Source organism: Oncorhynchus gorbuscha, unplaced genomic scaffold (assembly GCF_021184085.1).
Source record: "Oncorhynchus gorbuscha isolate QuinsamMale2020 ecotype Even-year unplaced genomic scaffold, OgorEven_v1.0 Un_scaffold_1245, whole genome shotgun sequence".
Taxonomy (NCBI): Eukaryota; Metazoa; Chordata; class Actinopteri; order Salmoniformes; family Salmonidae; genus Oncorhynchus; species Oncorhynchus gorbuscha.
The window spans coordinates 103,134-117,809 of record NW_025746078.1 but is presented as its reverse complement, the minus strand read 5'-3'; the positions used below and the strand labels follow the sequence as shown (position 1 = coordinate 117,809).

The 14,676-nt window shown below is 41.4% G+C and overlaps 1 protein-coding gene across 1 annotated transcript in view; it reads right to left on the bottom strand.

The window, feature by feature from the left end:
• Positions 1-301: 301 nt before the first annotated feature.
• Positions 302-14,676, bottom strand: part of LOC124021895 (sister chromatid cohesion protein PDS5 homolog A-like) — a 76,708-nt gene continuing 62,333 nt past the window's right edge. Inside the window, exons 22-27 of the mRNA XM_046337029.1 lie at positions 14,243-14,362; positions 13,571-13,633; positions 6,258-6,394; positions 4,330-4,414; positions 2,902-3,131; positions 302-436 (exon numbers count right to left, since the gene is read on the bottom strand). Of these exons, the coding sequence (XP_046192985.1) occupies positions 433-436; positions 2,902-3,131; positions 4,330-4,414; positions 6,258-6,394; positions 13,571-13,633; positions 14,243-14,362 (639 nt within the window). The 3' untranslated portion in view covers positions 302-432. The remainder of the gene's footprint in view (positions 437-2,901; positions 3,132-4,329; positions 4,415-6,257; positions 6,395-13,570; positions 13,634-14,242; positions 14,363-14,676) is intronic.

The window sequence follows — 14,676 nt, the reverse complement described above, 5'->3', positions numbered from 1 at the left end:
ATACAATGGAGAATCAGATCAGGACTACGAGAGAGAGAGAGTTACACAGAGAAAGAGAGAGAGAGAGAGAGACAGAAAGAAAGAGAGAGAGGAGAGACAGAACCTCACCAGGAGAGGAGAGACTCCTCCTCAAGAGGAGAGAGGAGACAGAAAGACCAGGAGGATCTGTCTCTCCTCAGAAAGAGAGAGAGAGGATCTGTCTCTCCTCACCAGAAAGTCTAGAGAGAGGAGAGAGAGAGACCAGGAGGATCTGTCTCTCTCACCTCAGAGAGAGAGGATCTGTCTCTCCTCACCTCACCAGGAGAGAGAGAGAGAGAGAGAGAGAGAGAGAGAGAGAGAGAGAGAGAGAGAGAGAGAGAGAGAGAGAGAGAGAGAGAGAGAGAGAGAGAGAGTTTCTTTAGGGTCTTGATCTGGGCTGCAGTGGTCTGCTGTTTACCTGAAACAAGAAGAGAGGACCTTAGAGACCTCACACAGGTCAGGACACACACCCTATTATTCTATATAGCAACAAAACAATAGACAGTTTAATTTCTTTAGCTGAAATGTGTAGGATCTGTCTCACCTCACCAGGTCTAGGATCTGTCTCTCCTCACCAGGTCTAGGATCTGTCTCTCCTCACCAGGTCTAAGATCTGTCTCTCCTCCCCTCACCAGGTCTAGGATCTGTCTCTCCTCACCAGGTCTAGGATCTGTCTCTCCTCACCAGGTCTAAGATCTGTCTCTCCTCACCAGGTCTAGGATCTGTCTCTCCTCACCAGGTCTAGGATCTGTCTCTCCTCACCAGGTCTAGGATCTGTCTCCCCTCACCAGGTCTAGGATCTGTCTCTCCTCACCAGGTCTAGGATCTGTCTCTCCTCACCAGGTCTAGGATCTGTCTCTCCTCACCAGGTCTAGGATCTGTCTCTCCTCACCAGGTCTAGGATCTGTCTCTCCTCACCAGGTCTAGGATCTGTCTCTCCTCACCAGGTCTAGGATCTGTCTCTCCTCCTCACCAGGTCTAGGATCTGTCTCTCCTCACCTCTGCAGGTCTAGGATCTGTCTCTCCTCACCTCACCAGGTCTAGGATCTGTCTCTCCTCACCTCACCAGGTCTAGGATCTGTCTCTCCTCACCTCACCAGGTCTAGGATCTGTCTCTCCTCACCTCACCAGGTCTAGGATCTGTCTCTCCTCTCCTCACCAGGTCTAGGATCTGTCTCTCCTCACCAGGTCTAGGATCTGTCTCTCTCTCCTCACCAGGTCTAGGATCTGTCTCTCCTCTCCTCACCAGGTCTAGGATCTGTCTCTCCTCACCAGGTCTAGGATCTGTCTCTCCTCACCAGGTCTAGGATCTGTCTCTCCTCACCAGGTCTAGGATCTGTCTCTCCTCACCAGGTCTAGGATCTGTCTCTCCTCACCAGGTCTAGGATCTGTCTCTCCTCACCAGGTCTAGGATCTGTCTCTCCTCTCCTCACCAGGTCTAGGATCTGTCTCTCCTCTCCTCACCAGGTCTAGGATCTGTCTCTCCTCACCAGGTCTAGGATCTGTCTCTCCTCTCCTCACCAGGTCTAGGATCTGTCTCTCCTCTCCTCACCAGGTCTAGGATCTGTCTCTCCTCTCCTCACCAGGTCTAGGATCTGTCTCTCCTCACCAGGTCTAGGATCTGTCTCTCCTCTCCTCACCAGGTCTAGGATCTGTCTCTCCTCACCAGGTCTAGGATCTGTCTCTCCTCTCCTCACCAGGTCTAGGATCTGTCTCTCCTCTCCTCACCAGGTCTAGGATCTGTCTCACCTCACCAGGTCTAGGATCTGTCTCTCCTCACCAGGTCTAGGATCTGTCTCTCCTCACCAGGTCTAGGATCTGTCTCTCCTCACCAGGTCTAGGATCTGTCTCTCCTCACCAGGTCTAGGATCTGTCTCTCCTCACCAGGTCTAGGATCTGTCTCTCCTCACCAGGTCTAGGATCTGTCTCTCCTCACCAGGTCTAGGATCTGTCTCTCCTCTCCTCACCAGGTCTAGGATCTGTCTCTCCTCACCTCACCAGGTCTAGGATCTGTCTCTCCTCACCAGGTCTAGGATCTGTCTCTCCTCACCAGGTCTAGGATCTGTCTCTCCTCACCAGGTCTAGGATCTGTCTCTCCTCACCAGGTCTAGGATCTGTCTCTCCTCACCAGGTCTAGGATCTGTCTCTCCTCACCAGGTCTAGGATCTGTCTCTCCTCACCAGGTCTAGGATCTGTCTCTCCTCACCAGGTCTAGGATCTGTCTCTCCTCTCCTCACCAGGTCTAGGATCTGTCTCTCCTCACCAGGTCTAGGATCTGTCTCTCCTCTCCTCACCAGGTCTAGGATCTGTCTCTCCTCACCAGGTCTAGGATCTGTCTCTCCTCACCTCACCAGGTCTAGGATCTGTCTCTCCTCACCTCACCAGGTCTAGGATCTGTCTCTCCTCACCTCACCAGGTCTAGGATCTGTCTCTCCTCACCTCACCAGGTCTAGGATCTGTCTCCTCACCTCACCAGGTCTAGGATCTGTCTCTCCTCACCTCACCAGGTCTAGGATCTGTCTCTCCTCCCCTCACCAGGTCTAGGATCTGTCTCTCCTCCCCTCACCAGGTCTAGGATCTGTCTCTCCTCACCAGGTCTAGGATCTGTCTCTCCTCACCAGGTCTAGGATCTGTCTCTCCTCACCAGGTCTAGGATCTGTCTCTCCTCACCAGGTCTAGGATCTGTCTCTCCTCACCAGGTCTAGGATCTGTCTCTCCTCTCCTCACCAGGTCTAGGATCTGTCTCTCCTCACCAGGTCTAGGATCTGTCTCTCCTCACCAGGTCTAGGATCTGTCTCTCCTCACCAGGTCTAGGATCTGTCTCTCCTCACCAGGTCTAGGATCTGTCTCTCCTCACCAGGTCTAGGATCTGTCTCTCCTCACCTCTGCAGGTCTAGGATCTGCGTCACATCCTCAGCTTTAGGGATCTTGATGGAGTTTGGCTCCCCCGAGGGGGCGGAGTCCTGGGCAGGCGCCGCCCTCTTCCTGCCTTTGCCTGCCCCTCCTTCCTTCTCATTGGCCAGAGGGGAGGGTGCGGCCTTGGGGGGGCGTCCGCGGCGAGGTTTGGGGATGGTTGACACACCTGTGGCGAGGTCAGAGGTCACTGTGTCCTCCTGAGAGAGAGAGAGGAGAGGATGTGAAGTTTTTAAAAAATATACAAAATTAGAGAAGGAAAAAATATGAGGTTTCACAGGGTTAAATGGACGAATATGAGGTTTCACAGAGTTAAATGAACTAATGAGGTTTCACAGGGTTAAATGAACTAATATGATGAGGTTTCACAGGGTTAAATGAACTAATATGATGAGGTTTCACAGGGTTAAATGAACTAATGAGGTTTCACAGGGTTAAATGTACTAATATGATGAGGTTTCACAGGGTTAAATGAACTAATATGATGAGGTTTCACAGGGTTAAATGAACTAATGAGGTTTCACAGGGTTAAATGGACGAATATGAGGTTTCACAGAGTTAAATGAACTAATGAGGTTTCTCAGGGTTAAATGAACTAATATGATGAGGTTTCACAGGGTTAAATGAACTAATATGATGAGGTTTCACAGGGTTAAATGAACTAATGAGGTTTCACAGGGTTAAATGAACTAATATGATGAGGTTTCACAGGGTTAAATGAACTAATGAGGTTTCACAGGGTTAAATGAACTAATGAGGTTTAACAGGGTTAAATGAACTAATATGATGAGGTTTCACAGGGTTAAATGAACTAATATGTTGAGGTTTCACAGGGTTAAATGAACTAATGAGATTTCACAGGTCTGAGGGGTCAGTTCAGGTGGTCTGAGAGGTCAGTTTAGGTGGTCTGAGGGGTCAGTTCAGGTCTGAGGGGTCAGTTTAGGTGGTCTGAGGGGTCAGTTTAGGTGGTCTGAGGCGTCAGTTTAGGGGGTCTGAGGAGTCAGTTTAGGGGGTCTGAGGAGTCAGTTTAGGGGGTCTGAGGGGTCAGTTTAGGTGGTCTGAGGGGTCAGTTTAGGTGGTCTGAGGGGTCAGTTTAGGTGGTCTGAGGGGTCAGTTTAGGTGGTCTGAGAGGTCAGTTTAGGTGGTCTGAGGGGTCAGTTTAGGTGGTCTGAGGGGTCAGTTTAGGTGGTCTGAGGGGTCAGTTTAGGTGGTCTGAGGGGTCAGTTTAGGTGGTCTGAGGGGTCAGTTTAGGTGGTCTGTGGGGTCAGTTTAGGTGTGAGGGGTCAGTTTAGGTGGTCTGAGGTGTCAGTTTAGGTGGTCTGAGGGGTCCTTTTAGGTGGTCTGAGGGTCAGTTTAGGTCAGGAGGAATCGAAGACGAGGCCTTTCCTTCTCTCTCACCTTCTTCCCGTCGTCCGTCTTGGTGATAACAGGATTCTCTTCATTCTCTCTCGCCCCGCCCTCTGACGACTCCGTCACAACATCCCTACAGGACAGGAAGGGGATTGACATCAACAGGAAGTGTGAGTTTAGGCGTATGTCTATATTAATGGTGTGTGTTTAGGTGTAAAAATGTTTTTTTATTTTTTATTTTATTATTATAGTGTCATGCTTCTTCTAGGAAGACTAGCCCGCAGGAGGAGGAGGCCTAGCCCGCAGGAGGAGGAGGCCTAGCCCGCAGGAGGCCTAGCCCGCAGGAGGAGGAGGCCTAGCCTGCAGGAGGAGGAGGCCTAGCCCGCAGGAGGAGGAGGCCTAGCCCGCAGGAGGAGGAGGCCTAGCCCGCAGGAGGAGGAGGCCTAGCCCGCAGGAGAGGAGGCCTAGCCCACAGGAGAGGAGGCCTAGCCCGCAGGAGGAAGAGGACTAGCCCGCAGGAGGAAGAGGACTAGCCCGCAGGAGGAAGAGGACTAGCCCGCAGGAGGAGGAGGACTAGCCCGCAGGAGGAGGAGGACTAGCCCGCAGGAGGAGGAGGACTAGCCCTCAAGAGGAAGAGGACTAGCCCGCAAGAGGAGGAGGCCTAGCCCGCAAGAGGAGGAGGCCTAGCCCGCAAGAGGAGGAGGCCTAGCCCGCAAGAGGAGGAGGCCTAGCCCGCAAGAGGAGGAGGTCTAGCCCGCAAGAGGAGGACTAGCCCGCAGGAGGAGGAGGCCTAGCCCGCAGGAGGAGGAGGCCTAGCCCGCAGGAGGAGGAGGACTAGCCCGCAGGAGGAGGAGGACTAGCCCGCAGGAGGAGGAGGACTAGCCCGCAGGAGGAGGAGGACTAGCCCGCAGGAGGAGGAGGACTAGCCCGCAAGAGGAGGAGGCCTAGCCTGGTGTCTCTATGTTAAGGTGTGTTACCTGGTCTTGGTAACAGGAGAGCTGGGTACTGGTGTCTCTATGTTAAGGTGTGTTACCTGGTCTGGGAGTTGGTACTGGTGTCTCTATGTTAAGGTGTGTTACCTGGTCTGGGAGTTGGTACTGGTGTCTCTATGTTAAGGTGTGTTACCTGGTCTGGGAGTTGGTACTGGTGTCTCTATGTTAAGGTGTGTTACCTGGTCTGGGAGTTGGTACTGGTGTCTCTATGTTAAGGTGTGTTACTTGGTACTGGTGTCTATATGTTAAGGTGTGTTACCTGGTCTGGGAGTTGGTACTGGTGTCTCTATGTTAAGGTGTGTTACTTGGTACTGGTGTCTCTATGTTAAGGTGTGTTACCTGGTCTGGGAGTTGGTACTGGTGTCTCTATGTTAAGGTGTGTTACCTGGTCTTGGTAACAGGAGAGCTGGGTAGTGGTGTCTCTATGTTAAGGTGTGTTACCTGGTCTGGGAGTTGGTACTGGTGTCTCTATGTTAAGGTGTGTTACCTAGTCTTGGAAACAGGAGAGCTGGGCTGGGAGTGGGTAGTGGTGTCTCTATGTTAAGGTGTGTTACCTGGTCTGGGAGTTGGTACTGGTGTCTCTATGTTAAGGTGTGTTACCTGGTCTTGGTAACCGGAGAGCTGGGCTGGGAGTGGGTACTGGTGTCTCTATGTTAAGGTGTGTTACCTGGTCTAGGATTTGGTACTGGTGTCTCTATGTTAAGGTGTGTTACCTGGTCTGGGAGTGGGTAGTGGTGTCTCTATGTTAAGGTGTGTTACCTGGTCTTGGTAACAGGAGAGCTGGGCTGGGAGTGGGTACTGGTGTCTCTATGTTTAGGTGTGTTACCTGGTCTGGGAGTTGGTACTGGTGTCTCTATGTTAAGGTGTGTTACCTGGTCTTGGTAACAGGAGAGCTGGGTAGTGGTGTCTCTATGTTAAGGTGTGTTACCTGGTCTTGGTAACAGGAGAGCTGGGTAGTGGTGTCTCTATGTTAAGGTGTGTTACCTGGTCTTGGTAACCGGAGAGCTGGGCTGGGAGTGGGTACTGGTGTTGCTGTCTGAGCCGGTGGTCTTGTTGTAGACTCTCCTACCTGGCACCGTCAGAGTCTTATTCACTGTAGACAAGACAGGAGATGGCTTTGGCTGGGGAGAGAGAGGAGGGAGGGGGAGAGAGGAGGTAGAGAAGAGGGAGGGGGAGAGAGGAGGGAGAGAGGGGGACAAAGAGAGAGAGAGGGAACAAAGAGAGAGAGAGACAGAGAGGGCAGAGAGGGGGGGGCAAAGAGAGATAGAGAGAGAGAGAGAGAGAGAGAGAGAGAGAGAGAGGGGGCAAAGAGAGAGAGAGAGAGAGAGAGAGGGGGAGAGGAGGCAAAAGAGAGAGACAGAGAGAGAGGGGGAGAGAGGGCAGAGAGGGGGAGAGAGGGCAAAGAGAGAGGGCAAAGAGGGGAGAGAGAGCAAAAGGAGAGAGGGGGCAAAGAGAGAGAGAGGAGGGGGAGAGAGGGGGCAAAGAGAGAGAGCGAGAGAGAGGGGGAAAAAGAGAGAGGGGGGAAAGATATAATTGAGATATTATACAGGTACATAGAACAGGTTATTAAGATATAATCTAGATATTATACAGGTAAATAGAACAGGTTATTAAGATATAATCTAGATATTATACAGGTAAATAGAACAGGTTATTAAGATATAATCTAGATATTATACAGGTAAATAGAACAGGTACAGGTTATTAAGATACAATCTAGATATTATACAGGTAAATAGAACAGGTACAGGTTATTAAGATATAATCTAGATATTATACAGGTAAATAGAACAGGTTATTAAGATATAATCTAGATATTATACAGGTACATAGAACAGGTTATTAAGATATAATCTAGATATTATACAGGTACAGGTTATTAAAGATATAATCTAGATATTATACAGGTACATAGAACAGGTTATTAAGATAATCTAGATATTATACAGGTACATAGAACAGGTTATTAAAGATATAATCTAGATATTATACAGGTACATAGAACAGGTACAGGTTATTAAAGATATAATCTAGATATTATACAGGTACATAGAACAGGTACAGGTTATTAAGATATAATCTAGATATTATACAGGTACATAGAACAGGTTATTAAGATATAATCTAGATATTATACAGGTACATAGAAAAGGTACAGGTTATTAAAATATAATCTAGATATTATACAGGTACATAGAACAGGTTATTAAGACATAATCTAGATATTATACAGGTACAGGTTATTAAAGATATAATCTAGATATTATACAGGTACATAGAACAGGTTATTAAGATATAATCTAGATATTATACAGGTACATAGAACAGGTTATTAAAGATATAATCTAGATATTATACAGGTACATAGAACAGGTTATTAAAATATAATCTAGATATTATACAGGTAAATAGAACAGGTACAGGTTGTTAAAGATATAATCTAGATATTATACAGGTACATAGAACAGGTTATTAAAATATAATCTAGATATTATACAGGTATATAGAACAGGTTATTAAAATATAATCTAGATATTATACAGGTAAATAGAACAGGTACAGGTTATTAAGATATAATCTAGATATTATACAGGTACATAGAACAGGTTATTAAGATATAATCTAGATATTATAACAGGTATTATAACAGGTATTATAACAGGTACAGGTAGTATAACAGGTACTATAACAGGTATTATAACAGGTATTATAACAGGTATTATAACAGGTACTATAACAGGTACTATAACAGGTATTATAACAGGTACTATAACAGGTATTATAACAGGTATTATAACAGGTACTATAACAGGTATTATAACAGGTACTATAACAGGTATTATAACAGGTACTATAGCAGGTATTATAACAGGTACTATAACAGGTATTATAACAGGTACTATAACAGGTATTATAACAGGTATTATAGCAGGTACTATAACAGGTATTATAACAGGTATTATAACAGGTACTATAACAGGTACTATAACAGGTATTATAACAGGTACAGGTACTATAACAGGTACTATAACAGGTATTATAACAGGTAGTATAACAGGTATTATAACAGGTACAGGTATTATAACAGGTACAGGTACTATAACAGGTACTATAACAGGTACTATAACAGGTACTATAACAGGTACAGGTACTATAACAGGTACTATAACAGGTATTATAACAGGTACTATAACAGGTATTATAACAGGTACAGGTACTATAACAGGTATTATAACAGGTACTATAACAGGTACTATAACAGGTACTATACAGGTACTATAACAGGTATAACAGGTACAGGTACTATAGCAGGTACTATAACAGGTACTATAACAGGTACTATAACAGGTACAGGTACTATAACAGGTATTATAACAGGTATTATAACAGGTACTATAACAGGTACTATAACAGGTACTATACAGGTATTATAACAGGTATTATAACAGGTACTATAACAGGTACTATAACAGGTATTATAACAGGTATTATAACAGGTATTATAACAGGTACTATAACAGGTATTATAACAGGTATTATAACAGGTACTATAACAGGTACTATAACAGGTACTATAACAGGTACTATAACAGGTATTATAACAGGTATTATAACAGGTATTATAACAGGTACTATAACAGGTACTATAACAGGTACAGGTACTATAACAGGTACTATAACAGGTACAGGTACTATAACAGGTATTATAACAGGTACTATAACAGGTATTATAACAGGTACTATAACAGGTACTATAACAGGTACTATAACAGGTACAGGTACTATAACAGGTATTATAACAGGTACTATAACAGGTATTATAACAGGTACAGGTACTATAACAGGTACTATAACAGGTACAGGTACTATAACAGGTACTATAACAGGTATTATAACAGGTACAGGTACTATAACAGGTATTATAACAGGTACTATAACAGGTACTATAACAGGTACAGGTACTATAACAGGTATTATAACAGGTACTATAACAGGTACTATAACAGGTATTATAACAGGTACAGGTACTATAACAGGTACTATAACAGGTACTATAACAGGTACTATAACAGGTACTATAACAGGTACAGGTACTATAACAGGTATTATAACAGGTATTATAAAAGGTATTATAACAGGTACTATAACAGGTATTATAACAGGCACTATAACAGGTATTATAACAGGCACTATAACAGGTATTATAACAGGTACTATAAAAGGTACTATAACAGGTACTATAACAGGTACAGGTACTATAACAGGTATTATAACAGGTATTATAACAGGTACTATAACAGGTACTATAACAGGTACTATAACAGGTACAGGTACTATAACAGGTATTATAACAGGTATTATAACAGGTACTATAACAGGTACTATAACAGGTACAGGTACTATAACAGGTATTATAACAGGTATTATAAAAGGTATTATAACAGGTACTATAACAGGTATTATAACAGGTATTATAACAGGTACTATAACAGGTATTATAACAGGTATTATAACAGGTACTATAACAGGTACTATAACAGGTACTATAACAGGTACAGGTATTATAACAGGTATTATAACAGGTATTATAACAGGTATTATAACAGGTACTATAACAGGTATTATAACAGGTATTATAACAGGTATTATAACAGGTACTATAACAGGTATTATAACAGGTACAGGTACTATAACAGGTATTATAACAGGTACAGGTACTATAACAGGTATTATAACAGGTATTATAACAGGTATTATAACAGGTACTATAACAGGTACTATAACAGGTACAGGTACTATAACAGGTATTATAACAGGTATTATAACAGGTACTATAACAGGTATTATAACAGGTACTATAACAGGTATTATAACAGGTATTATAACAGGTATTATAACAGGTATTATAACAGGTACAGGTACTATAACAGGTATTATAACAGGTATTATAACAGGTATTATAACAGGTATTATAACAGGTATTATAACAGGTATTATAACAGGTATTATTACAGGTACTATAACAGGTATTATAACAGGTATTATAACAGGTATTATAACAGGTATTATAACAGGTATTATAACAGGTATTATAACAGGTATTATAACAGGTATTATAGCAGGTATTATAACAGGTACAGGTACTATAACAGGTATTATAACAGGTATTATTACAGGTACTATAACAGGTATTATAACAGGTACAGGTACTATAACAGGTATTATAACAGGTATTATTACAGGTACTATAACAGGTATTATAACAGGTATTATTACAGGTACTATAACAGGTATTATAACAGGTATTATAACAGGTATTATAACAGGTATTATAACAGGTATTATAACAGGTATTATAACAGGTATTATAACAGGTATTATAGCAGGTATTATAACAGGTACAGGTACTATAACAGGTACTATAACAGGTATTATAACAGGTATTATAACAGGTATTATAACAGGTACTATAACAGGTACTATAACAGGTACAGGTACAGGTATTATAACAGGTATTATAACAGGTATTATAACAGGTATTATAACAGGTACTATAACAGGTATTATAACAGGTACTATAACAGGTATTATAACAGGTATTATAACAGGTATTATAACAGGTATTATAACAGGTACAGGTACTATAACAGGTATTATAACAGGTATTATAACAGGTATTATAACAGGTATTATAACAGGTATTATAACAGGTACTATAACAGGTACTATAACAGGTATTATAACAGGTACTATAACAGGTACAGGTATTATAACAGGTACTATAACAGGTATTATAACAGGTATTATAACAGGTATTATAACAGGTATTATAACAGGTACTATAACAGGTACTATAACAGGTATTATAACAGGTATTATAACAGGTACTATAACAGGTACTATAACAGGTACTATAACAGGTACTATAACAGGTATTATAACAGGTATTATAACAGGTATTATAACAGGTACTATAACAGGTACAGGTACTATAACAGGTACTATAACAGGTACAGGTACTATAACAGGTATTATAACAGGTACTATAACAGGTATTATAACAGGTACTATAACAGGTACTATAACAGGTACTATAACAGGTACAGGTACTATAACAGGTATTATAACAGGTACTATAACAGGTATTATAACAGGTACAGGTACTATAACAGGTACTATAACAGGTACAGGTACTATAACAGGTACTATAACAGGTATTATAACAGGTACAGGTACTATAACAGGTATTATAACAGGTACTATAACAGGTACTATAACAGGTACTATAACAGGTACAGGTACTATAACAGGTATTATAACAGGTACTATAACAGGTACTATAACAGGTACTATAACAGGTACAGGTACTATAACAGGTATTATAACAGGTACTATAACAGGTATTATAACAGGTACAGGTACTATAACAGGTACTATAACAGGTACAGGTACTATAACAGGTACTATAACAGGTACTATAACAGGTACTATAACAGGTACTATAACAGGTACTATAACAGGTACAGGTACTATAACAGGTACTATAACAGGTATTATAACAGGTACTATAACAGGTATTATAACAGGTACAGGTACTATAACAGGTATTATAACAGGTACTATAACAGGTACTATAACAGGTATTATAACAGGTACAGGTACTATAACAGGTACTATAACAGGTACTATAACAGGTACAGGTATTATAACAGGTATTATAACAGGCACTATAACAGGTATTATAACAGGCACTATAACAGGTATTATAACAGGTACTATAAAAGGTACTATAACAGGTACTATAACAGGTACAGGTACTATAACAGGTATTATAACAGGTATTATAACAGGTATTATAACAGGTATTATAACAGGTACTATAACAGGTATTATAACAGGTACTATAACAGGTACTATAACAGGTATTATAACAGGTACTATAACAGGTATTATAACAGGTATTATAACAGGTATTATAACAGGTATTATAACAGGTATTATAACAGGTATTATAACAGGTATTATAACAGGTATTATAACAGGTACTATAACAGGTACTATAACAGGTATTATAACAGGTACTATAACAGGTACAGGTATTATAACAGGTACTATAACAGGTATTATAACAGGTATTATAACAGGTATTATAACAGGTATTATAACAGGTACTATAACAGGTACTATAACAGGTATTATAACAGGTACTATAACAGGTACTATAACAGGTATTATAACAGGTATTATAACAGGTATTATAACAGGTATTATAACAGGTACAGGTACTATAACAGGTATTATAACAGGTATTATAACAGGTACTATAACAGGTACTATAACAGGTATTATAACAGGTACTATAACAGGTACTATAACAGGTACTATAACAGGTATTATAACAGGTATTATAACAGGTACAGGTACTATAACAGGTATTATAACAGGTATTATAACAGGTACTATAACAGGTACTATAACAGGTACTATAACAGGTACTATAACAGGTATTATAACAGGTACAGGTATTATAACAGGTATTATAACAGGTACTATAACAGGTACTATAACAGGTACTATAACAGGTATTATAACAGGTACAGGTACTATAACAGGTATTATAACAGGTACTATAACAGGTATTATAACAGGTATTATAACAGGTACTATAACAGGTACTATAACAGGTACAGGTACTATAACAGGTACTATAACAGGTACTATAACAGGTACTATAACAGGTACTATAACAGGTACTATAACAGGTACTATAACAGGTATTATAACAGGTATTATAACAGGTATTATAACAGGTATTATAACAGGTACTATAACAGGTATTATAACAGGTACTATAACAGGTATTATAACAGGTATTATAACAGGTACTATAACAGGTACTATAACAGGTACAGGTACTATAACAGGTACTATAACAGGTACTATAACAGGTACTATAACAGGTACTATAACAGGTACTATAACAGGTACTATAACAGGTATTATAACAGGTATTATAACAGGTATTATAACAGGTACTATAACAGGTACTATAACAGGTATTATAACAGGTATTATAACAGGTACTATAACAGGTACTATAACAGGTACTATAACAGGTATTATAACAGGTACTATAACAGGTATTATAACAGGTACTATAACAGGTATTATAACAGGTACTATAACAGGTACTATAACAGGTACTATAACAGGTACAGGTATTATAACAGGTATTATAACAGGTACTATAACAGGTATTATAACAGGTACAGGTACTATACAGGTGAGGTCCTTACCTTTCCCGTCAGCAGCACTGTTCTGGCCTCTGATGATAAATACTCCTTATCATTGATCAGGTCCTGGAGGGAGACAACTTATTAAATACTCCTTATCATTGATCAGGTCCTGGAAGGAGACAACTTATTAAATACTCCTTATCATTGATCAGGTCCTGGAGGGAGACAACTTATTAAATACTCCTTATCATTGATCAGGTCCTGGAAGGAGACAACTTATTAAATACTCCTTATCATTGATCAGGTCCTGGAGGGAGACAACTTATTTAAAAACTCCTTATCACAGATGACAGGCGGTGTGTGTGTGTGTGTGGTGTGTGGTGTGTATGTATGGTGTGTGTGTGTGTGTGTGTGTGTGTGTGTGTGTGTGTGTGTGTGTGTGTGTGTGTGTGTGTGTGTGTGTGTGTGTGTACCTTGTCAGGAGGAGTGTAGAACTTGGAGGGCAGGACGGGGTCTTTAGGAGACTCCAGATGACAGGCGGTGTGTGTGTGTGTGTGTACCTTGTCAGGAGGAGTGTAGAACTTGGAGGGCAGGACGGGGTCTTTAGGAGACTCCAGATGACAGGCGGTGTGTGTGTGTGTGTACCTTGTCAGGAGGAGTGTAGAACTTGGAGGGCAGGACGGGGTCTTTAGGAGACTCCAGATGACAGGCGGTGTGTGTGTGTGTGTGTACCTTGTCAGGAGGAGTGTAGAACTTGGAGGGCAGGACGGGGTCTTTAGGAGACTCCAGATGACAGGCGGTCGACTTGTTAACGATCACGAACAACGCCACGTCACACACGATGTACAGCTTCTGTAACCACGACAACGCACATCACGTCAACAACACGCCAGTTTATCCAGAATCGATTAAGTTGACTGTTGGTAAGATCAATAAATAAATAAATAAATCGATCAATGGAGAGAGAGACATAACATACTGGCTGAATGGGTCTATAGTCAGTTAACATACTGGCTGAATGGGTCTATAGTCAGTTAACATACTGGCTGAATGGGTCTATAGTCAGTTAACATACTGGCTGAATGGGTCTATAGTCAGTTAACATACTGGCTGAATGGGTCTATAGTCAGTTAACATACTGGCTGAATGGGTCTATAGTCAGTTAA